The sequence below is a fragment of the Arachis hypogaea genome, chromosome 19 (genome assembly GCF_003086295.3).
Source record: "Arachis hypogaea cultivar Tifrunner chromosome 19, arahy.Tifrunner.gnm2.J5K5, whole genome shotgun sequence".
NCBI lineage: Eukaryota > Viridiplantae > Streptophyta > Magnoliopsida > Fabales > Fabaceae > Arachis > Arachis hypogaea.
The window spans coordinates 70,567,940-70,593,982 of NC_092054.1; the positions used below are offsets into that span (position 1 = coordinate 70,567,940).

Genomic DNA, 26,043 nt, shown 5'->3' on the forward strand with positions numbered 1-26,043 from the left:
GATCTGCAAAAATTACAGAATACGCTGGGGGCAATTTCGGACCGCATTTTTACCCAGTTTTTGGCCCAGAAACACAGACTAAACCTAGGGAACATGTAGAAACTCAAGGAGGCATTCACACACATTGAGATTCATCACATTAGGATTACTCTTAGTTTTAGATCTGAGTTTTTAGATTTGCATTACCTTGATAGTTTATGCTTTTGCTTGGATTTTTGGATGCTGAGAGTCATTACCTCCGTTGAAGACATTACTTTAGTTTGTTTCTTTACTCCCTTATTTTTTAATTAATTACTCATTGACTCTATTCAGATAATTATGTTACGTTTTGGAATTATTAATATATGAAGTTATTTTTATTTTAATTAATTTTAATTCTCTATTTTATTTTATTTAATTATGTCTTCTCGTATTTTTATGATTATTTCTTTCATGTCAATGGAGTAAAATTTCTACTTGAAATGGGGGGTTGATAAAAGGAGATAATTGAGTTGGAATGCTCAAGTGCTAGGTTGAATAGGACGTTGTTAGCTAATTTCATACCTACTAGCACTAGACCTCCCCAAAGGAGAGGACTAGGAATTGAGGGTAAGAGTTAGTTTAATCACCATACCTTTCCTTATTTAGTAAGGAAAAATCGAGCGAGAACAACAACCTTTTTACAACACATTTGAGAAGATCCCAACAAGGATAGAAGTTCTATTTAATTATTCCCCCAGTCAAGGCCTTTTATTCAGAGTATCAATAACTATTCTTAGTTTATTTTTATTGCTTTAATTTTTAATCATTTTAATTATTCGTTATTAAAACTTAATTTTTTTGAAACCCCCTAGTTAATAAAATAGCACTCTTCCCTGCAACTCGTTGGGAGATGACCTAGGACTCATACTCCCAGTATTTTATTTCTAAAATTTATGACAATCCTTTTTAAATTGGTGAGGCAAATTGATGAGGCGCAGAAGTTGGTGAATTAGAAATTATTAAAATAGTTACGTTGCAAGTATAGTTCTTAACTCACCGAAAACCTGTCTATCAATTTAGAAATATATCACAGAAAGTTTAAATTAAAAATTACTGGGAGTTGGAGTCCCAGGTCGTCTCCCAATGAGTTACAGAAAAGTGTGCTATTTTATTAATCAGATGTTCCAAGAAGTTGAGTTAAGTAGAGGGAAAATTAAAAAGAGGAAATTTAAATAATATGAATAAAAGGCTAGACTGGGAGTTGATTAGTTGGAATCTCTATTATTGATGGGATGATTTCAAGATTAATTTATAATTAATGGTTGCTCTGTTTAGTTATCCCTTACTAGGTAAAGGAAAGTCAAACAAGTTGGAATGCTAGATCTATTCACGAGTTGCAACCCACTTAGTTCAAAGGGATTGATGTTAGTGATTAGATAACAATCCAACAGTTAACCCAATTACAATTTTTCTTTCAATCCTTCCAACTCAAGAGTTCCTTTCAATCAACTCCCCATCAAGTGAGGGAACTACTCACTCATTGCAAATAATAAATCCATAACACATGAAAGGGAATTAAAAGAAGACATGATTATTGGAATGGAAAATAAATTAAAATGGGAGAAATAATCCTTGTATGAAATAATCATGAAAATATTCAAATAACAAAATTGAACAAAGCAAAGAACATGGAAGAATAAAACCAAGTTAAGAGAACGAACTAGAATGACAAAGTCTTGATGAGGAAATAACTCCTCTCAATGTTCCAATGCTAAGACCAATTGAAAATTAAAATTCTTAAACCTAGGGAAAGAAACCTAGAGGGGGAAAAACTAGATCTAAAACGGTCAACTGTGTAGAATGAATGCTGTCCTTTGTTTCTGCATATTCTCTGGCTCTAGTCTGCTGTTCCAGGCCGAAAACTGGGTCGAAATAATGTCCAAAATCGCCCCCAGCGAAGTCTGCAGATTATGCAGATCGCACATGTCACGCGATCGCGTCATCCATGCGGACGCGTCATTCGCGCTTTTCCTTGCCACGCGTTCGCGTCGTCCATGCTACCGCGTCGCCTGAGCTTTTCCAATCCGCGCGGCCGCGTGAGCCATGCGGCCGCGTCACTGCGATTTGCTCTCCTTCGCGCGGTCGCGTGAGCCATGCGACTGCGTCACATCTCGCTGGTTATCTCCTCAAATTCTTGTGTTCCTTTCATTTTTGCTAGCTTTATTTCCAATCTCCAACTCATTCATGCCCTATAAAGTCTGAAACACTCAACACACAGATCAGGGCATCGAATGGAATAAAGGAGAATTAAAAATACATAATTAAAGTTTCTAGGAAGCAGTTTTCAAACATGTTATAAATTCAGGAAGGGGTTATAATTTCATGCTAATTTAATGAATAAGTGGGTAAGGATCATGATAAAACCACACAATTAAACACAATATAAACCATAAAATAGTGGTTTATCAACCTCCCCACACTTAAACATTAGCATGTCCTCATGCTTAATTGAAGGAGATAAGGAAATAAGCATGAACATGTAGAAACCCATGAAATGCAATGCAAGCCTATATATAAATAAATGCAACTATATGATTCTTGCCCACTTGATCAAAAGTAAATAAGCTCTTCAAAATAATTACAAATCAAGTTCCACTAATTCTATCATTATATAATAAAACAGATAAAGGTGCAAGAAGATAGCTCATGAAAGTAGGGAACATGAAAATTCAAGCATTGAACCCTCACTGATAATGTATGTACGCTCTAATCTCTATTGGGTAATCACTCTATCCTTCTCTAATCATGCTTTCTAACTTTTGTTTTTGTCCTAACCAATCAACAACAGTTAATATACCAATGCAAACATCATGAGGTCTTTTCAAGGTTGTAATGGGGCTAAGGTACAGGTAGGGGTATACATTTGGTTAAGTGAGCTAATAAATTGAATCTTTAATTAATCCAAGCTTCAACCCAACCTATATATTTTTAATGTAATCTTAAAGTTCATACCTAGCTACCCAGAATTTCCTTTTCCTATTCATACTCATGTATCAATTTTATATTTGATTTTATCATATGTGCATTGATCTTTGAATTCTGAATTTAACATTGGGGTAATTTTGTCCCCTTATTTATTTATATAAATGAAATTATATATATATATATATATATATATATATATATTAAATTAAAATAATTATAGCTTATCAATGCACATAGATTTTTAATTCTTATAGTTTCACATGAGTAGGTATCCAAATTTCCATTAAATTCTCATGACATATTCCCTTAACAACTTTTGTTCCCACAATCTCCAATACTTAACTAGTACACACAATTCTATCTTAAGCTAACCAAAGATTCAATTTGGGATATACAATTGTTTTTTAGCTTAAGGTTAGTAATGTGGTAAAATATAGAACAAATGGGATTTAAAGGCTCAAAGTGGTTAACAAGGGTAATTGGAAAGGGTAGGCTTAATTTGGATAAGTGAGTTTAAACAAATAATGGCCTCAATCATATGCAAGCATGCAAATATAATAAATATTGGACATATAAGATAAAACAAAATATAGATTACAATCATAGAGAAGTTAACACACAAGAAAGAAATAATTATGGTTAAATAATGTAACCATACATAAAGGCTCAAATCTTTCACAGGTTGTGTGTTCTTTAGCTCAAATGTCATGTTCCAAATACAACTCAAGCAAATTTATCATAAAATTTTGAAAAATTAGTGAAATTTTTTTCCAAAGATAGAGTTTTAAAAGAAACTTATTGTCTTTTCAATCAAGTAGAACATGCATGCAACTATCCTAACCTATGCAATTTATTCTATTTTATAAAAGAAAGAAAATCTAACTAAAATATCCTAATTATTGGTGCTAGGAAAAAGAAATTACCTCCGAAAGTCAGGTACTGACCGACCTCCCCACACTTAAGGCTTTGCACCGTCCTCGGTGCCGTCTATCAAGAACAGGGGTGGGTTGGTGGCAGTATCTCCACAATCGGGACCATCATGGCTCCCTGTGCTGGTAAAAGAGGTGGAGTCCAGGGTATCCGAGTCCCTAAAGTATCCCTTGAGTAGCTCCTTGAGGTGTTTGAATCGGCGTTCGTTACGACGCTCTCTCAACTTAGCTTTGTGTTCTTTCCGATCCAAACTTTTGATTATCTGCTGGAGCAACTCATCAGTTATGGGTGCTTGTGGTGTTGAAGAAGGATTATCTTCAATTGGAGCAGTAGGAAGACTTGTAGTGGCTGCTGGAAGTCTGAGGTATTTCCCGTTAGGGACATACTGATCATCCTGTGGAAGCACGGCTTTGGTGTCCCCAGCTCTGTAGGAGACTCTGGCTGCTGAGACAAGATCTGAGACCAAAGTGGGGAAAGGTAAGTTGCCCGCAATTTGTACGTGTCCCATAGCATTCCGGATGTGTCTTGAGAGATTCAGATGTTAGTCCGTAAGGATGCACCAAAGTAGAACGGCCATGTCCACAGTGAAGGAGGACTCATGAGTGCTTGGAAAGATGTAATGGGACATGATCTGTGCCCAGACGCGAGCCTCCAAGGTAAGTGCTGAAGCCAAGATTCCCTTAGGGCAGGTAAGGTGGTATCCGTAGATCCAACAGCTACCAGGTAATGCGATAACTCCGAGAACGGAGTCCCAGTCAAATTGGTACCTCTAGCGCTTAAGTGCGGCTTCTTGGAAGGCATCTATTCCTTCTGGAATAGGGGGAAGACTCAGAGCTTGCTGAATGGCCTCTTCTGTGATGGGGACTTGCTTCTGCCGGACATAAACAGACTGCAGGGTTGGCATGTAGAAGTTAGAGTAGAAGTCAACTACCCAAGAAAGATTGACCTGCCTTGGCTGTCTCCATAGGAAACCCCATTGTCTTTGTTCAATTTGCGGTTCAACAAAGGTAGCAATATTGGACGGGAGGATAAGAAGGTATTTATTGTTATAGTTTCTTTCTGCCAGGATAGAGAACATCTGCTCACAGTAGCGATTGGGAAATCGCGCAGTGTCCTTTGCTGGAAAGGCTTTCTCCTTTTCATCAACCCTTATTATCCTCTTAACTCTTTTTGTTGAGGGCTTGACTGCGGTTGAAGAAGGCTCTGCCACTAATGCTCTTTTAGTTCCTCTTCTTGCTGGTGGTTTTGAAGTAGCTTTCTCTTTTCCTTTCTTGGTGGCCATCCTGAAAGAAGGGAAGAGAAAGTAAATTAAATTCAAAAAGATATACAGCCAGGAAGGAAACGGAAAAGAGGGTGATGGATGCACATTAAGATATACTGACATTATCACATGCTCGTGAGTACATGTGAAAAGCCAACAATGGAAAATAGCTAGTGCATATAAAGACAAGTGACTGCAAGGTGTTTATTGGCATGCCGGCAAAGGGCATGAGTAGCATAGACCAAGCAAGACTTTGTAACAAACCATCACATTTGTATTGACAATTAAATTCAATTAATACAATAGTAAAGGAAAGTTGTGAAAAACAAGCATTGAATAGTATAACAACATAGAGACATGCATAATGCCATTTGAGCTTTTTCACAAACACATAGCATGCATGATGAATAAGGTATAGAAAATATGAAGGTGAACATGCAAGCAATCCCTTAATTAGAATAAAAATAATTGTCAAACAATTTGCAACAATCCACAAGCATATAATGAGGGATAATGACTCAAAAAAATTTCTAACACCATGTAAAAAGGAAAGAAAGAAGAAGGAAAATATGAATAATGAGAGGAAAAAGAAAAGAAGAAGAAAATAACATATAAAATAATAAGAATGATAGAAAAAAGAAAGAGGGAAAAAGAAGGTAAAACCTTGTTAATGGACGTGAGAGGGATAGAGAGTGAAAGGTAAGATAGAAGGGGGAAGGGGGAAGGAAGAAATAAGGGGGGAAAAGAAAAACTAGGATTTGGAGGGGAGAAAGATAAGATAATTTGGCAATTTAGGTTGAGCTGTGCGGCGCACGCGACGCGGCCGCGTGGGGCACGCATTCGCGTGAATGCGCTTCAAGTAAGGTGATGCGATCGCGTCGGTCACGCGGTCGCGTGACCCATATTATGCATCTGGCGCGAGTGCAGCCTCGCTCCAGCACAACTTTCTGTTCAAATTAAATTGTTTGCCAAAATTGGGTCACGCGATCGCGTGAGTGTGCGCTAGGAGATGGATGATGCGGCCGCGTTAGTGACGCGGTCGCGTGATAAGGATTGTGCTTCCAACACCAATCCAGCATCACTCTCGCACAATATTTTATTGTGCACCCTTTTACGTTGAAAACTTCAGGGCACGCAGCCGCGTGGGGCACGCGGTCGCGTGGGAGGCCATGATTCCCATGCGACGTGAACGCGTCAGTGACGCGGTCGCATGTGTTGATTTGTGCCATTGGCACGCCTCCAGCCACACTCTAGCGTAACTTTCTGTTCATTTTTATTTTTCTTTATTCTCCTTGTGACGCGGACGCGTCGCTGATACGATCGCGTTGCGTAGGTGAAATTTTTTTTTTTAAAATTAAAGTAAAAACATGTAAATGCAGATGCATGAAAGTACTAAGAAAGAGAAGAGTTATTGAATAGGAAAAAAACTAAAAATAAAGAGAAGAACGATCATACCATGGTGGGTTGTCTCCCACCTAGCACTTTGCTTTAACGTCCGTAAGTTGGACGCTCCACTAGCTCAATCTTCTGCTATGTGGGGATCTTCCAAGAGGAAGATTTCAAGCTCCTTGTTTTTCTGTACCTTCTCGCCATGGTATAGCTTCAGGCGTTGTCCATTAACCTTAATAAGTTCAGAGCTCGAAGGATGGCTTAGGTGATAAACTCCGTACGGTTCGGCCTTCTCTACTCTGTATGGACCTTCCCATCTTGATCTCAACATGCCTGACATGAGCCTTAGTCGAGATTTGTAAAGGAGGACTAAATCCCCAGGTTGGAACTCTTTCTTCTTGATGTTTTGATCATGTACAGCCTTCATCTTTTCCTTGTATATTCTGGAATTTTCATAAGCTTCTAGGCGAAGGCTCTCCAGTTCCTGCAATTGCAACTTCCATTCAGCTCCGGCTTTCTCAATTCCCATGTTGCACTCCTTAACTACCCATAAGGCTCTGTGTTCTACTTCAACTGGGAGATGACAAGCTTTTCCATAAACCAAGCGGAAAGGACTCATCCCAATGGGTGTCTTGTATGCTGTTCTGTATGCCCAGAGTGCATCTTGTAGCCTGGTGCTCCAGTCTTTTCTATGAGGCTTTACTATCTTTTGCAAGGTACGCTTAATTTCTCTGTTTGACACCTCGGCTTGCCCATTAGTTTGGGGATGGTAAGCTTTTGCAACTTTATTAATTATCCCATGCTTCTTCATTAATCCCGTCAGTCTCCTGTTACAAAAATGGGTGCCTTGATCGCTCACGATTGCTCATGGTGATCCGAAGCGACATATAATATGGTTTCTCACAAAGGAAACAACAGTGTTAGCATCATCAGTGCGAGTGGGAATTGCTTCCACCCATTTGGAAATATAATCCACAGCTAACAATATATAAAAATATCCATTAGAATTTGGAAATGGACCCATGAAGTCAATGCCCCAAACATCAAAAATTTCACAGAAAAGCATAATTTGTTGAGGCATCTCATCCCTCCTGGATATATTACCAAATTTCTGGCATGGGAGACAAGATTTACAAAACTCAGCAGCGTCTCTAAAAAGGGTAGGCCACCAGAATCCACAGTCTAAGATCTTTCTAGCTGTCCTTTGAGGACCAAAATGTCCTCCACTCTCAGATGAGTGACAGGCCTCTAAAATGGATTGGAATTCTGATTGAGGCACACAATGTCTAATTACTTGATCAGCGCCACACCTCCATAAATACGGGTCATCCCATATATAATATTTAGACTTGCTTTTCAGCTTGTCTCTTTGATGCTTAGAGAAATTTGGAGGAAATGTGCGGCTAACTAAATAATTAGCAACAGGTTCATACCAAGAGACTACCTCAGATACTGCTTGCAGGTTATCAAAAGGAAAATTATCATCTATAGGAGTAGAATCATCCTTAATATGCTCCAGGTGACTCAAGTGGTCTGCCACTAAATTCTTATTACCACTCCTATCCTTTATTTCTAAATCAAATTCTTGTAATAGCAGTATCCAACGTATGAGTCTTGGTTTGGATTCCTTTTTAGCTAATAGATACTTTAAAGCTGCATGGTCCGAATACACTACTACTCTAGTACCAAGTAAATAAGCTCAGAATTTATCCAGAGCAAAAACAATGGCAAGAAGCTCTTTCTCAGTAGTAGTATAATTGGACTGGGCAGTGTCTAAAGTCTTAGACGCATAAGCAATAACGAAAGGATCCTTACCTTCACGCTGAGCCAGCGCTGCTCCTACTGCATGGTTGGAAGCATCGCACATGATTTCAAATGGCTGGCTCCAGTCTGGTCCTCTCACAATTGGAGCTTGAGTCAGAGCAGTCTTCAACTTATCAAACGCTTGTTTGCAATCCCCACTGAACTCGAACTCAATATCCTTCTGCAGTAATCTGGATAAGGGAAGTGTGACCTTACTAAAGTCCTTAATAAATCTCCTGTAAAATCCTGCATGGCCAAGGAACGAACGGACTTCCCTCACAGAAGAGGGGTAAGGTAAACTAGAAATAACATTCACCTTTGCTGGGTCTACAGAAATGCCATTATTAGATATCACATGTCCTAATACAATTCCTTGTTTTACCATAAAGTGACATTTTTCGAAATTTAATACAAGGTTTGTATTAACACATCTATCTAATACTCTAGATAATCCATCTAAGCAAAGGCTAAAAGAATCACCATAAACGCTAAAATCGTCCATAAAAACTTCCATACAGTCCTCAATAAGATCAGAGAAAAGACTCATCATGCACCTTTGGAAAGTAGCTGGTGCATTGCACAAACCAAAGGGCATTCTCTTATAAGCATAAGTCCCAAAAGGACATGTAAAAGTAGTCTTTTCCTGATCCTCAGGAGATATATGGATCTGGAAATAACCTGTGTAACCATCTAAAAAGCAATAATGTGATTTACCTGACAGGCGATCCAGCATTTGATCAATGAATGGAAGTGGGTAGTGATCCTTACGGGTAGCCTGGTTGAGACACCTGTAATTAATGTAGACTCTCCAAGCATTCTGAACTTTAGTTGCTATGAGTTCTCCATGCTCATTCTTCACTGTAGTGACCCCAGACTTCTTGGGTACCACTTGTACTGAACTTACCCATTCACTATCTGAAATGGGATATATGATACCTGCTTCCAATAGTCTGGTCACTTCCTTTTTGACAACTTCCAAGATGGTGGGAGTCAATCTTCTTTGGGCTTGACGAACAGGTCTTGCTCCCTCTTCTAAGAATATTCTATGCTCACATACTTGAGGATTGATGCCTACTATGTCTGCCAAGCTCCACCCAATTCCCTTCTTATGCTTCCTCAGCACATCAAGTAACTGCTCTTCTTGTTGAGAAGTAAGTTCTCTTGTAATGATAACTGGAAACCTCTGCTCATCTTCAAGATAAGCATATTTGAGATGTGGAGGGAGGGGTTTCAATTCTAACTTTTGATCATGGGCAGGCTCTGGATTATCTGGAGCTTGTGAAAATGACGAAGTGCCCTCATTGTCAGTTAAGAGGGTCCCCACACTTGGACCTTGTCCAGTGTGCCTCTCTTCAAACTCTTCCTTGTGAACTTCAACTACACTTTCATCTATGACATCACACTGGAAGATGGAACGATCTTCTGGGGGTTTGTCAATGACTCCATTCAGATTGAAGATTACTATGCGGCCATCTATTTCAAAGGAGTATGTTCCTGAAAAGGCATCCAATTTGAATTTTGATGTCTTCAGGAATGGTCTCCCAAGTAGGATTGATGATGGCTTATCTGAATCATTATGGGGCATCTCCAAGATATAAAAATCAGTGGGAAATGTAAGTCCTTTAATGTTCACCAAAACATCTTCAGCAACTCCAGCCACTGTAATAATGCTTTTATCTGCTAACACAAAACGAGCTGCCAACCTTTTTAAGGGAGGGAGCCTCAAAATATCATATATAGACAAAGGCATTATACTGACACATGCTCCTAAATCACACATGCAATCATAAATTACTACACCACCAATAGTACAGCTAACTATACAAGGACCTGGATCACTACATTTTTCAGGTAATCCTCCCATTAAAGCAGATATAGAACTACCTAAAGGAATAGTTTCTAATTCATTAATTTTGTCTTTATGGATACATAAGTCTTTTAGAAACTTTGCATATTTAGGTACCTGCTGAATAACATCCAAAAGAGGAACAGTTACCTCAACCTTTTTGAATATTTCTACCATTTTGGGGTCGGGTTCCAGCTTCTTCCTGGGCTTCCTTGCAAGTTGTGGAAATGGAATGGGAGTAGTGTTTTCTGTAGTATCTGCGCCTTTTGGTGCTTCCTCCTGTGGTTGAGCTATTTCTTCTTCAGCTATGTCCTGTATGTCCTCTTCCTCTTCAACATCTTCTATTTCTACTACCTCTTCAGCTGAGGTGTGTTCTGATGGGCTTGGTTCCTCCTGATTCCTCTCCTGCAGTGTGGTTCCAGACCTTAAGGTGATGGCATTAATGCCTCCCTTTGGATTGGGTAATGGTTGAGAGGGGATTCCAGTGGAGCTTGAAGGTTGGTTACTGGAATTTTGCGTTGATCCAATCTGTGACATAAGAGCTTGCAAAGTAGAGGTGAGACCATTCAGACTGGCATTAATACTATTCATGTTATTTTCCATGGTCTGTTGTCTTCGCTCAAAAGATTGTAGTAGCTCTTCATTAGGAGATAAAGAAGAATGAGTAAATTGGGATGTCTGCTGTTGATTGTTCTGTGGTCCTTGGTTTTGCCTCAGGTGAGGTGCTTTGTAAGGTTGATTCTGCTGCCTGTTGTTGTTATTATTCTACCTCTGATTTTCCTGATTATCTCTGCCTCCTCTATTATTGTTGTCCCTCCAATTCTGGTTAGAATTGTCCTACCATCCATGGTTATTATTTCCACTTTGATTGTACCCTTGGTTGGGGCGGTCATAGAAGTTATGAGTGGATGCCACCATGTTGTCTTCTTGTTGGAGCTGCGGGCATTCATCAGTGTAATGGCTATAATCAGCACAGATTCCGCAAATTCTTTGTGGGACTAGTTATTGGTTTTGCTGTGGCGGAGGAGGTTGAGCTTGCTGAGCTTGTTGTTGATTCAATTGCATCTGCTTCAGCTAGTTGGTCATCTCACATATACTCTGAGCTAGAGTAGCAGTCTCTCTGTTAGAGGATACTTCTGTAATGGCTTTTGAACAGCCTTGCTTTTGCCTGTGATTCCTAGTAGATTCAGCTAAATCACTGATCAATTACCAAGCCTCATAAGTGGTCTTGTACTTCTTCATAGACCTATTGCTAGCACTTTCCAATGTGGTCTTATCTTGGGGCCTCATGCCCTGTGTGACATAGCTAAGCAACACTATCTTGTTAATCTTGTGGTGGGGGCATGCTTCCAGACGATTATTAAAGCGCTCCCAGTATTCAAAGAGAGTTTCATTGTCATCCTGAACAATTGTGGAAATATCCTTCCTCAGTTTATCAGTAACTTCAGATGGAAAGAATTTCTCCAAAAACTCCTTTCTGAGTGTATCCCAGTTGGATATATTTGCCAGAGGTTGAGTGTAGTACCACTCTCTTGCTGTTCCCTCGAGAGAAAACGGGAAAGCTTTCAGCAAAATTGAAGTTTCATCAGTACCATCACGCCTGACAGTAGAACAGGCTGCCTGGAAATCTCTCAAGTGCTTGATAGGCTCTTGAGCAGGTAGGCCATGAAACTTGGGCATCAAATTTAGCAGTGCGGTCTTTATTTCAAAATCTGTAGCTACCGCTGGATGATGTGCTTGAAACGGTTGCATTGTAAAATCAGGGGCTCCTTCCTCCTGGATGGTAACTCTCCTAGCTGCCATGTCTTCTGCACGTAAAACAACCGAATCAGTAGAACGGGGGCTGGTTTCTTCCTCAAGTTCACTCTCAGATCCGCCCTCAGAACGGACTAACCGACGCTGTTCTCGCCTTATTCGTGAAATAGTCCTTTCAATTTCAGGATCGAATATTAGCAAGCACGGATCAGGAAGTGAACGCGTCATTTGACGGAAGAAACATGCAGCTCATAGTAGCAAAATAAAATAAAATGCAAATAAATAAATTCTAATTAATAACTTTAGCACTCTATTGCAACTCCCCGGCAACGGCGCCAAAAATTGATGAGGCGCAGAAGTTGGTGAATTAGAAATTATTAAAATAGTTACGTTGCAAGTATAGTTCTTAACTCACCGAAAACCTGCCTATCAATTTAGAAATATGTCACAGAGAGTTTAAATTAAAAATTACTGGGAGTTGGAGTCCCAGGTCGTCTCCCAACGAGTTACAGAAAAGTGTGCTATTTTATTAATCAGATGTTCCAAGAAGTTGAGTTATGTAGAGGGAAAATTAAAAAGAGAAAATTTAAATAATATGAATAAAAGGCTTGACTGGGAGTTGATTAGTTGGAATCTCTATTATTGATGGGATGATTTCAAGATTAATTTATAATTAATGGTTGCTCTGTTTAGTTATCCCTTACTAGGTAAAGGAAAGTCAAACAAGTTGGAATGCTAGATCTATTCACGAGTTGCAACCCACTTAGTTCAAAGGGATTGGTGTTAGTGATTAGATAACAATCCAACAGTTAACCCAATTACAATTTTTCTTTCAATCCTTCTAACTCAAGAGTTCCTTTCAATCAACTCTCCATCAAGTGAGGAAACTACTCACTCATTGCAAATAATAAATCCATAACACATGAAAGGGAATTAAAAGAAGACATGATTATTGGAATGGAAAATAAATTAAAATGGGAGAAATAATCCTTGTATGAAATAATCATGAAAATATTCAAATAACAAAATTGAACAAAGCAAAGAATATGGAAGAATAAAACCAAGTTAAGAGAACGAACTAGAATGACGAAGTCTTGATGAGGAAATAACTCCTCTCAATGTTCCAATGCTAAGACCAATTGAAAATTAAAATTCTTAAACCTAGGGAAAAAAACCTAGAGGGGGAAAAACTAGATCTAAAACTGTTAACTGTGTAGAATGAATGCTGTCCTTTGTTTCTGCATATTCTCTGGCTCTAGTCTGCTGTTCCGGGCCAAAAACTGGGTCGAAATAAGGTCCAAAATCGCCCCCAGCGAAGTCTACAGATTATGCAGATCGCACATGTCACACGATCGCGTCATCCATGCGGATGCGTCATTCGCGCTTTTCCTTGCCACGCGTTCGCGTCGTCCATGCTACCGCGTCGCCTGAGCTTTTCCAATCCGCGCGGCCGCGTGAGCCATGCGGCCGCGTCACTGCAATTTGCTCTCCTTCGCGCGGTTGTTTGAGCCATGCGACCACATCACTTCTCGCTGGTTATCTCCTCAAATTCTTGTGTTCCTTCCATTTTTGCTAGCTTCCTTTCCGATCTCCAACTCATTCATGCCCTATAAAGTCTGAAACACTCAACACACAGATCACGGCATCGAATCGAATAAAGGAGAATTAAAAATACATAATTAAAGTCTCTAGGAAGCAGTTTTCAAACATGTTATAAATTCAGGAAGGGATTATAATTTCATGCTAATTTAATGAATAAGTGGGTAAGGATCATGATAAAACCACACAATTAAACACAATATAAACTATAAAATAGTGGTTTATCACAGATCTTAGCCGGTTAAGAGCTATACGTGCAACGTTGTCTCTTAATTGAAATTTCTAAATTAGTTAACTCCTGCCACGCGTCAAACAACATGCAAGAAGATACAAGATAAGTGATGGAATCATAGAATTGAGCAATCGAATCCCTCACCGGATGTGTTTACACTCTAGTTACTCGGTGTTTAGGGCATAACCACTTAATTCTCATTTAATCATATTTTTCAAAGATTTGCAAGTCATCTAACAATCAACTAACATTTGATGTATGAATGCAAATATAATGAGGTCTTTTGTGGGTTGTAATGGGGCTAGGGTAAGGGTAAGATTAATATGGTTAAGTGGGCTAATAGATTGGATCTTTGATTAGCTCAAATATCCCACCTAATCCTATATCATCCTATATACATAACAAAACAACCTAACTACCCATTTATCCTCTTTCACACATTCACTCATGCATAGTTTTTCCAATTCACACACATATGTTTCCTTTATTTACATTCTTATTGTCATTTCTTTTCTTTTCTTTTCTTTCTTTCTTTCTTTTTTTTTATAAACAAAGTATGTACACCAAAATTTTTCTTCTGTCATCTACAAGAGATGCATATGTCTTAATTAATGAATGCATAAGTGTTTACCCATTTCCCAAAATTTCACAATGAAAACACAAACTAACTTTCTACCAATGTTTCCCACAAATTCCCCCACACTTGAATAACACACACTCCTCAACCCAAGCTAATCAAAGATACAATACATGGACATTTAATGGTTTTTCACTTAGGGCAAAAGATGTGCTTAATATTAGAACAAAAGGGGAATTAAAAGGCTCAAAAGTGGTTACAAAGGTAGATGTAAGGGTTGGCCATATAGATTAGGTGAGTTCAACATCAAAAATGGCCTCAATCATACTAAATGCATTCAAAACAACAAATATAGGACATAAAGATTCAAGCAAATCTAAGATCACAATCATAACAGGAGTATAACACACAAGAACAAAATTTTGTCGTTGAAGATGTGCAACCATCCATTAAAGCTTAAATCTCACTAGGTCTTTTGTTCAAGCTCCTTTCTATGTTCTATAAAAAGAATACTTCAAGCAAGTTTAAAAACAAGTTTTAAAATCTAATCAATGGAACGCCCTAAAAGAGATTTCTTGAAAATTCTTTGTTGTTTTACCCAAACTTATTTCCTATACTAAGAAACATGCAAATGCAAATATTTACAACAATAAAACTATAAGCAAGTAAGATATATACAAGCAACTAAGCAAAGTGAAATACTAAACAAATACTAAACAAATATTCACACAAATATAACTACTAAAACTAGAAATTAATGCAAAATGTTGAGAAAAAGAGAATTTATGCCCTGAAAATTGCGGATCCTCCCCCACACTTAAATGTTGCACGGTCCTCTGTGCATACACTCAATCCGGGGGTGAAAAGAGATGTGAGGCTCCACCTTTAGCTGGTGGGCACTGGGGCTCCGCGTTGCTGTATAAAAAAATAAACAAGAAATGAGGAAAAGTAAGTTGCGTGTGGTATGATAAAAGCCAATGTGTGTATTCTAAGTGTGCACGGTTTAGAACACAGACATTGGCCGGTGATGCGCGGATAATTTATACGCTTTTTGGCATTGTTTTTACGTAGTTTTTAGTAGGATCTAGCTACTTTTTAGTATATTTTTATTAGTTTTCAAGAAAAATTCATATTTCTGGACTTTAATATGAGTTTGTGTATTTTTCTGTGATTTCAGGTATTTTCTGGCTGAAATTGAGGGACCTGAGCAAAAATCTGATTCAGAGGCTGAAAGGACTGCAGATGCTCTTGGATTCTGACCTCCCTGCACTCGAGATGGATTTTCTATAGCTACAGAAACCCAATTGGCGTGCTCTAAATTGTGTTGGAAAGTAGACATCTTGGGCTTTCCAGCAATATATAATAGTCCACACTTTGTTCGAGTTTTGACAACACAAACTGGCATTTAAACGCTAACTTCATGCCTTATTCTGGCGTTAAACGGCAGAACTGAGTTACAAGCTAGAGTTAAATGCCCAAACTGGCACCAAAACTGACGTTTAACTCCAAGAAGAGTCTCTACACGTGAAAGCTTCAATGCTCAGCCCAAGCACACACCAAGTGGGCCCCGGAAGTGGATTTCTGCACTATCTGCACTTAGTTACTTATTTTCTGTAACCCTAGCTACTAGTTTAGTATAAAAACTACTTTTAGTGATTTATTTTATATCCTTGATTAGTTTTATGCTATCATAGATCATTGTACATGTTTGGTGGCTGGCCTCACGGCCATGCCTAGACCTTTCACTTATGTATTTTCAACGGTGGAGTTTCTACACCCCATAGATTAAGGTGTGGAGCTCTACTGTTCCTCATGAATTAATGCAAAGTACTATTGTTTTTCTATTCAACTCAAGCTTATTCTTATTCTAAGATATTCATTCACACACAAGAACATGATGAATGTGATGATCAAGTGACACTCATCACCATTCTCACTTATGAGCGCGTGCCTGACAAACACTTCCGTTCTACATGAAAACAAGCTTGAATGCATATCTCTTGGATTCCTGATTCACGATCAAAGTCTTCGTGGCTAGAATTATTGGTGGCCATTCCTGAGATCCGTAAAGTCTAAACCTTGTCTGTGTTATTCCAAGTAGGATCCGGGATGGGATGGCTGTGACCAGCTTCAAACTCGCGAGTGTTGGGCGTTGTGACAGACGCAAAAGGATCAATGGATCCTATTCCAACATGAGTGAGAACCGACAGATGATTAGCCTTGCGGTGACAACGCACTTGGACCATTTTCACTGAGAGGACGGATGATAGCCATTGACAACAGTGATCCCCCAACATACAGCTTGCCATGGAAAGGAGTACGAATGATTGAATGAAGACAGTAGGAAAGCAGAGGTTCAGAAGGAACAAAGCATCTTCATACGCTTATCTGAAGTCCCACAAATAAATTAAATAAGTATTTCTATCTTATTTTATATTTTATTTATCTTTTAATTATTGAAACCTCATAACCATTTGAATCTGCCAGACTGAGATTTGCAAGATGACCATAGCTTGCTTCAAGCCGACAATCTCTGTGGGATCGACCCTTACTCACGTAAGGTTTATTACTTGGACGACCCAGTGCACTTGCTGGTTAGTTGTGCGGAATTGTGAAAAAGAGTTGAGATTACGATCATGCGTACCAAGTTTTGGGCGTCATTGTTAGAGATCACAATTTCGTGCACCAGCCGGGTAAAAATAGAAACCACACAAGCAAAAGAAAAACATGTGTTCCTCAATTAAGTGGTCTAGGTTGCAAATAAAGAATAAGCAAGAGATTAAAGAACAAGCAAACCTAGGTAACCACAACTAAAGTGAATTGAGTATTTGATATTGGAAATTGAAATTGTGCAAGCGAAAGCGCAAGATGAATATAAAATGGCACAATTAACAATAACCAATTCAATGATGAAAAGAAAACTACTTGTTCATCATGACACATAATGCAATAGTCACATAATAAAGGTACTTATTGCAAAAAGTGACAAGCTAGATAAGAATCAAGTCAAGTCACTCAAACAAATGCAAAGCATTAAAAACAAACAAGTGCCTTGTAATGTGATGAATTTGATATGAAAATCATGATGAACAAGTAAATTCAACTCAATTCACTAAAGTAAAATTGCACAATTCATAATTAAGTTGCCAAACAAGGATAAAGTTTAATGCATATGGTAGCTACAATATATGAATCAAACTCACAATTCATCTAGGCAATTAAACAAAGACTTGATACTCAGTGCACATATTCATCAAAAATTAAACCAAAACTTAAGCATGAAGCAACCCAATCAACATCGATCAAACACTTGCAACTTATTCAATTAACAAATAACTAAACAAAAACTAATATAATTTCTAAAATAAAAGTGATATGCAAACAAAATAAACAAAAACAAGCAGAAAATAGAGTGAAAGGGGAAGAAGAGAGAGGAAGAAAATAGAAAGGAAGAGATAGAGAGAAGGGTAGAAGAGAATAGTATGAAACAGGGGAGGGACCACGCGTACGCATGGGTGACGCGTGCGCGTGGTGCTTGCAAAAATGGGTATCAACGCGTACGCGTGAAGGACGCGTATGCTTGATAGGCAGAAAATGGAAGATGGCGCGTACGCGTGAAATAGAGACAATGCAAGGTGACGCATACGCGTGGAAAGCAAAATTTCAAAGATTCTGCATTCGGACTATGTGTACGATCGCCATGGGCAGAAGCCTTGAATGGACGTGTGCCCACACACAGAAAGGCAAAAATTTTTTTTTTTGGGAATGGATCATGTGTGCGTGTGCACACAAGTCCGTGCGCGCGCACAGAAGCAGAAAGGAGTGGGGTTCATGCGCACAAGCTGTGCTAGCGCTCCCAACAGAGTGGGTGTAAGGGGGTGTGCGTACGCATAAAGTGCGCAAAAAGATGGTTGCGTGCGTACACACAAAGACGTGCGCACGCACAAAGTGCTAGAAACAGGGTAATGCGCACGGACAAAGCGTGCAGGCACTCTCAGCAGAGGGCATAAAAGCTTGTGTGCGTATGCACAGGTTGGTGCGTATGCACAGGACGCAAAATTCTGTTGTTGTGTGCGTGCACACAAGGGTGTGCGCACGCACATGCCCTATTTTTCCCAAAAAAATTTCTTCAAAATCTAAGGCTATAAGCCTTAACCCAAGAAAAGCTCAACCCCAAAACATTCAAAAACCAATAAATTCATTATCCATACAGAAATTAACCTAACAATTCTCAAAATTAAACTAATTCTAAGCTAACCAAATCAAGCAAACATGCAATAAACCAAAATTATAAACATGGAAAGGGTAAGAACAATGTTCCCATGGTGAGGTGTCTCCCACCTAGCACTTTGGTTTAATGTCCTTAAGTTGGACTTATGGAGAGCTCTAATGGAGACTTGTGCTTACATTCATCTTAGAACTTCCAACAATGCTTGAATCTCCAAAATTTCCAATTGATTGCACTAAGCTTGGATGGAGTGTCCAACAAGCTATGAGCTACGAACAAAAAAAAAAGAAAAAACAAAAGCAAACAAGAAAAATATATTCACAATATCAACATATTCACAATAGCAAACAAAAATCAAGATATTCACATACCAACATATTCACAATAGCAAAAAATAAGCAAGCAACATATGAACAATCAACCAAAAATAAGTTATTCACACTATTCACAATATGCACAATAGCCAAGAATACAGCACCATTGTAACTCCCGGCAACGGCGCCAAAATTTGAAAAAAAGAGAGATTTGTAGGTTAGGAGTTTCACAAAATAGATTTTCATTGCAAGTATAGCTCCGAACCAACAATTGACCTCAATCAAATTTTAATCTAAAGATGAGTCACAATTCAAAACAAATATATAAACTGAGAGTATTTATCTCCCGGGTCGTCTTCCTTAGGAGTTGCAATGAAATGTGCATATTATTGGCGATGAGGGATTTTTTGGGGTTTTGGTTGAAAGAGGCAAGAAATATAAATTGCAAGTAATTAAACAAGCATGCAAGAAATTAAATAAAAAGCAATTAAAGCAATAAAAAGGGAACAAAAGTCACAAAAAGAGCTCTTGGTAGGAATTGGGAACTAAGGATTCCTATCCTAGTTATGGACCACAAACATGGTACTTGTGTGGAATTAATCCCAATTAGTCAATCCTAACATCGAGAATTAGTCAAAAGGGCATATTTGATCCCAATCCACATGTCCTTACCAACTCTATTAATGGAAGGCTTAGTGTTAGTGGAAACCAAATCAATTAACAATCCTCACACAATGTGGAATCGACATCCACCACTCATGTTCACCCAATTACCCAATTTCTCAACCAAGAGTGTGAAAAACTTGGCAAAAACCTAACCAAGCATTTTGTCAAACACTTGGAGGGCATAAAATAAAAGCATGATAAAATAACAATGAATAATAAATGCTATAACTAATAAGCAAGTAAAGTAAGAATAGCAACTCAATTAAATAATAAAAGGGCATGAAACATAAATTGCATTAAATGTAAATCAAAATAACAACAGTATTCATCAACATACAAAATAACCAAAATGAGAAATTAACAAGGTAAACTAAGGAAATTAAGACAATAGAACAAAGAAAGGTAGAAGAAACTAGATGAAAACAAGAACTAAAAATAGTAATTACAAAGAAATTAAACTAAGAAACCCTAATTCTAGAGAGAAGGGGAAGCTTCTCTCTCTAGAAAATAGCCTACATAATGCTAAACTAACCCTAATTCCCCCCCCCCTTCACATGGAATGAGGCCTCCTTTGATATAGTAAGAATCTGCTTCAGAGAGTCCCAAAACTGGGCTTTGGAGGCCCAGAAATCGCCCTCAGCGATTTGCAATAATAAGGTCACGTGCTGTCTGTGACGCGTACGCATGGGTCATACGTACGCGTCGTCTGGCATTTTCTTTCCACGCGTACGCGTCATGTCACGCGTACGAGATGCCGTCGACGATGCACCTCTCACGCGTGTGCGTCTGTCACGCGTGCGCGTCGCTCTGAGCATTCCAAATCCTTGCTTTTCCATGACTTCTCCACTTTGCATGCTTTTCTCTTTATTTCTTCCATCCAATACTTGCCTTATGAATTTGAAATCACTCAACAATATATCAAGGCATCGAATGGGATAAAAGTGGAATAAAATTGGTTAAATTAAGCACAAAATATCATGTTTTCACAATTAGGCACAATTTAGGGAGAAAACACAAAAGTATGCTATTTAGATGAATAAATATGGGTTTATGTGATGAAATCCACTCAAATCAAACCAAAATGTATCATCAAATATGGATTCATCATTGTACATCGATGCCATTCGACGCTTCAGGGCTTCCTCTCTAATCCGAGCTCTTTCTCGGACTTTTGGGAGTAGGTCGAGTTCTTTTTTTTGTGCTTGGGAGTTGATGTCTTCATTGTTGAAGATCACCCTAGGGGATCCATTTATCGACTTCAACGGGAATCATTGCCTCCATTCTATAAGCAAGTCGGAAGAGGGATTCACCTGTAGTGGAGTGCGGTGTTGTCTGATACGCCCATAGGACTTGGGGGAGCTCCTTGGCCCAGGCTTCTTTTGTGTCCTGTAATCAACGTTTTAAACCGAAAAATATGACCTTGTTTGCGGCCTCCGCCTGTCCGTTAGCTTGTGGGTGTTCTACCGAGGTGAACTGGTGCTTGATTTTTAGATTTGCTTGATTTCTGAAGTCCGTATGGGTGAACTGAATCCCATTATCCATGGTGATGGAGCGGAGGACCCCAAACCTTATGAAAATATTTCTGTATAAGAATTTTTGACTTCTCTGGTAGGTGACGGCGGCCAGCGGTTCTGCCTCGATCTACTTTGTGAAGTAGTCTATTCCTATGATGAGAAATTTGACTTGTCCTGACCCCTGGGGAAATGGTCCGAGGAGGTCAAGCCCCCACTTTGCGAATGGCCAGGGTGAGGTGATGCAAATGAGCTCTTCAGGTGGGGCGATGTGGAAGTTCGCGTGTTTCTGGCATGGAAGGCATGTTTTGACGAACTCGGCCGCTTTCTTCTGTAGGGTCGGCTAGTAGAAGCAGGCTCCGAGCACCTTTTTGGATAGAGCCCGGGCACCAAGGTGATTGCTACACATGCCGCTGTGAATGTCTTCTAGGACCTCCCTTGCGGCAGAGGTCAAAACGCACTTCAAGAGGGGTGTTGAACCCCATCTTCTGTACAGGACATTGTGTACCAGAGCATAGTATTGTGCTTCCCGTTTGAGCCTTTTTGCGTCTTTCTTTTCTATGGAAAGTGTTTAGGACTTGAGGTAGTTGATTATAGAGGTCATCCACCCTTGGTCCTGGTCTGATATGCTTAACACCTTCTCCTCCCTTAAGGTTGATAGGTGCTGCAAGGTTTCTTGGATGAGGCTTCTATTGTTGCCCCCTAGCTTGGTGCTGGCTAGTTTTGAGAGTGCGTCAGCTCGGGCATTTTGCTCCCGGGGTATGTGTCGGATCTCATATCCGCTGAAGCTACCGAGCTATTCTTTAGTTTTGTCCAGATACTTCTTCATAGTGGAATATTTTGCCTAGTAGCTTCCATCTATCTGAGAGGTGATTACTTGTGAGTCGCTGAAGATGGTAAGCTTTTGTGCTCTAACTTCTCTAGCCAGCTTCAATCCGGCCAGTAGGGCTTTGTACTATGCTTGATTGTTTAAGGCGAGGAATTCAAATCTTAGAGAAAGCTTGAGTTGGGTTCCTTGGTCGCTATCTAAGAGGACGCCTGCTCCACTCCTGGCTTTGTTCGATGAGCCATCGACATAGAGGTTCCATTCTGTGGGAGTCCCCGGTGTGTCAGTGTTCTCCGCGACATAGTCGGCCAAGTACTGGGATTTGAGAGCAGTTCAAGCTTCAGACTTGAGGTCGAACTCAGACAGCCCGACTGCCCGTTGCAGGATTCTACCGGCCAGGTCTGTTTTCTGCAGGATGCCTTTCATGGGTTGATTAGTGCGTACTCTGATGGTGTAGGTTTGAAAATATGGTCGGAGTCTTCGGGACGTAAGTATGAGGAAGTAGGCAAATTTTTCTATCTTTTGATAGTTTAGTTCGGCCCCTTGTAAAGCCTTGCTGACGAAGTAGATGGGTTGTTGTCGTTGTCATCTTCTCTGACCAATGCTGAGGCTATTGCCCGACTTTGACGGCGAGGTATAGTATCAGTTCTTCTCCTGGTTTAGGTCGGGTCAGGATGGGTGGTCATCCCAGGAATGATTTGAAGTCCTGGAAGGCTTTCTCACACTCTGGAGTCAATTCGAACTTCATTCCTTTCCTTAGTATTGTGTAGAAGGGGACAGATCTTAGGGCCGATCCGGCCAAAAATCTGGACAAGGACGCTAGTCATCCATTCAGTTGTTGTACCTCCTTTACGCGGGTCGGGCTTCTCATATTGAGTACAGCTCGACACTTGTCCGGGTTTGCTTCAATGCCTCCCTGGGTTAGCATGAACCCTAGGAACTTGCAGGCCTCTACTATGAAAGTACATTTCGTGGGGTTTAGCCTCATCCCGTACTTCCTTATGGTGCCAAACACTTCGATTAGGTCGGATAGCAGTGTGTCTTCTTTTTGTGTTTTGATTAGCATATCGTCCACGTAGACTTCCATCAGCTTTCCGATGTGATCGGCGAATACCTTGTTCATTAACCTCTGATATGTGGCCCCCACATACTTGAGTCTGAACAGCATTACTACGTGGCAGTAGTTTATTTTCGGGGTTAGGAACGAGGTTTTCTCCTGGTCTGGTTTATTCATTGGTATTTGATTATACCTTGAGTATGCATCCATGAACGAAAGGTATTTGTATCTCGAGTATGCGTCTACCAGGGTGTCGATGTTTGGGAGAGGGTAGGGGTCTTTTGGGCAGGCTTTATTGAGGTCAGTGTAGTATATGCACATTCGCCACTTTTCATTTGGCTTTCTTATCAGCACGACGTCGGCCAGCCACAGTGGATACTTAACCTCCCTTATGAACCCTGCCTCTAGCAATGCTTGCACTTGTTCCTCCATGATTTGCGATCTCTCCGGGCTGAGCTTGATGCGCTTTTGTTGTACTGGTCGAGACCCGGGGTATACTGCTAATTTGTGACACATTAAGCCGGGATCTATGCCAGGCATATTAGCGGCTTTTCTGGCGAAGAGGTTAGAGTTTTCCTTTCAAAGCCTGACTAATAGCTCATTTAGGTCCTCCTTCAAGTTCGCTCCTATACTTGTTGTTTTGTCTTAGGTGTCTCGATTTGTACCTATTCGGTCTCGCCTTCCGGCTGAGGACGGAGTTCTTCGCGAACCCGGGCTTCTCCGAGTTCGATGGCGTTAGCCTCTTTTCCTCTGGGATCGCCCTTTAAGTTCAGGCTTTCATTGTAGTATCGTCGCGCGAGTTTCTGGTCACCTTTGATGGAAGCTATGCCCTCCGTTGTAGGGAATTTCATGCACAAGTGTGGAGTGGAGACTACTACAGTGAGTTGGTTTAGGGTTGTTCGGCCTATGAGTACGTTGTACGCGGAGTTCACATCGACCACGAGGTGGTCTATTCTTAGCACCCTGGACCCGACTCCCTTCCCCAAGGTAGTGTGTAGCGGGATGTATTTGAGGGGTTGGATCGGAGCGTCTCCCAGCCCAAATAGGCTGTTGGGGTATGCTTTTAATTCTTTTTCTTCGAGCCTGAGCTTGTCGAAGGCGGATTTAAATAGGATATCTGCCGAGCTTTCCTAGTCAACCAGCGTTCTTTGGAGGTTAGCATTGGTTAAATATGATAGCGATGACCACAAGATCGTCATGCCCAGGGATGATGCGGGCAGCGTCTTCCTTGGTGAAAGAGATGGTTGGGAGGTTGGGCGACCTGCTCTCTTCTCCGACGTGGTATATTTCGTTAAGGTGGCTTTTGCGGGATGACTTTGAGATCCCTCCTCCTGGGAATCCTTCGTTGCTCATATGAATATGCCTCTTCGGGGTATGAAGGGGGCGTTCGGTTCGTCCTCCTTCTTCGTCCCTCATTCCCTTCTTAGGATCGTGCGTTCTGTTAGCTAAGAATCGATCTAGTCTTCCTTCTTGGGCCAACTTCTCTATGAGATTCTTCAAGTCGTAGCATTCATTGGTAGGATGCCTGTAGAGTTTGTGGTATTCGCAGTATTCGGTCCGACTTCCTCCCCTCTTGTGCTTGATTGGACGGGGTGGTGGGATCTTTTCTGTCTTGCATATTTCCCCGTAGACGTCCACTAGGGATACCCGAAGAGGGGTATAGTTATGGTACTTTCTAGGTTTCTCTGTGGGTTGATCCTCCTTTTTCCATGGCTCCTTGTCCTTGTCCCGGGAGGGGTAGGAGAAGCCAGTTTTAGAGGTTTTCCCCAGTCGGGCTTTTACCTTCATGTTAATGTATTTTTCGGCCCGCTCTTGTACTTCGTCCAAGTACGTAGGGTGTTTCTTGGATATGGATTAGCTGAAGAGTCCCTCTCACAGGCCGTTGATAAGCCCCATGATTGTTACTTCTGTAAGGAGATTTTGTATGTCAAGGCATGCTTTATTAAATCTTTCCACATAGTTTCGGAGTTTCTCCCGATCTCCTCGTTTGATTCCTAGTAGACTTGGAGCGTGCTTGGCTTTGTCTTTTTGAATGGAGAACCTGGCTATGAACTTCTTAGCAAGATCATCAAAGCTGGTAATCGACCTTAGGGGTAGGCTGTCGAACCACTTTATAGCTGTTTTGGTGAGAGTGGTTGGGAAGGCCTTGCAGCGAGTTGCGTCCGAGGCGTCTGTGAGGTACATCCGACTTCTAAAGTTGCTGAGATGATAGCTTGGATCGGATGTTCCGTCATATGGGGTCATGTCGGGGGCTTTGAAGTCCTTTGGGACCTTTGTCTTCATGATTTCTTCCGTGAATGGGTCTTGTTAATTGTGAGGACTAGCTTCACAGTTGGATCAAAAAGTCCTGGACTTGAGGTCAGCTTCGAGCTTCTGGAGTTTTTCTTCTAGCTCTCTGCGTCGTCTTGTTTCTCTTCGTAGGTCTCTCTCGGCCTCCCGTTGTCGCTCGGCCTCTCGTTCAAGCTGTTTGAGGCAATCTTGTTGTTTGCGGATGGCATCTAGGATCTTTGTGTTTTGAGGTTGTTTTTCCCCCTTGGAATGGTGCGTTTCCTTTGGCGATGGGGGAAGGGGTGCGAAATCCGGGTTTTTTGTTGGTGTACCATCTTCTAATCCGGAGGTGTGGTCATTGTTTGGAAGGTTGTTTGCCATGATGGTGGGATGACTTCTAGGGTCCCCAGCAACGGCGCCAATGTACCGAGGGTTACCTGAAACATTGAGGTCGATCTCAGATGAGATGTCCTGATTCGGTTGAGTCTGCCGTGTCTGACTTGTTGGAGCTGAGGTGCCGCCGATCCTTGATCTCTTGGGAAGAGGGGTGGTGGTACCTGCAAAAGACTCCGATGCTTAAGTCAGTATGGGCTTTAGGTAGGTTTGTAGTAGAATTGGAATATGAGTTATTCTTGGGAGTTCCAGTGTATTTATAGTGGAATTAGGTGACCTCCTTTGGGGAGATAAGACTTCTATCTTATCTTATCTTTTCATCTGGTGGTTAGGTCTTATCTTTTGGCCACCGCCTTCTAGTAGGTGATGACATTCTGTCGAATTGGGCCTCTTTGGGCCTTTGTCGCGGGTTTCCGACTTCTTTTGGGAGAAGTCGGGTTGT

The 26,043-nt window shown here is 40.5% G+C and overlaps 1 protein-coding gene across 1 annotated transcript; it reads right to left on the reverse strand.

Annotated features, from left to right (window-relative positions):
- Positions 1 to 24,812: 24,812 nt before the first annotated feature.
- On the reverse strand, positions 24,813 to 25,223 carry LOC112778445 (uncharacterized). The gene has a single exon (XM_025822758.1). It carries the CDS (start codon positions 25,221 to 25,223, stop codon positions 24,813 to 24,815), a length of 411 nt encoding a protein of 136 aa, XP_025678543.1.
- Positions 25,224 to 26,043: the final 820 nt, after the last annotated feature.

Bases quoted from the DNA above. Each gene is read 5' to 3' on its own strand.
- LOC112778445 (XM_025822758.1), bottom strand. From the start codon at position 25,223: ATGAAGACAAAGGTCCCAAAGGACTTCAAAGCCCCCGACATGACCCCA.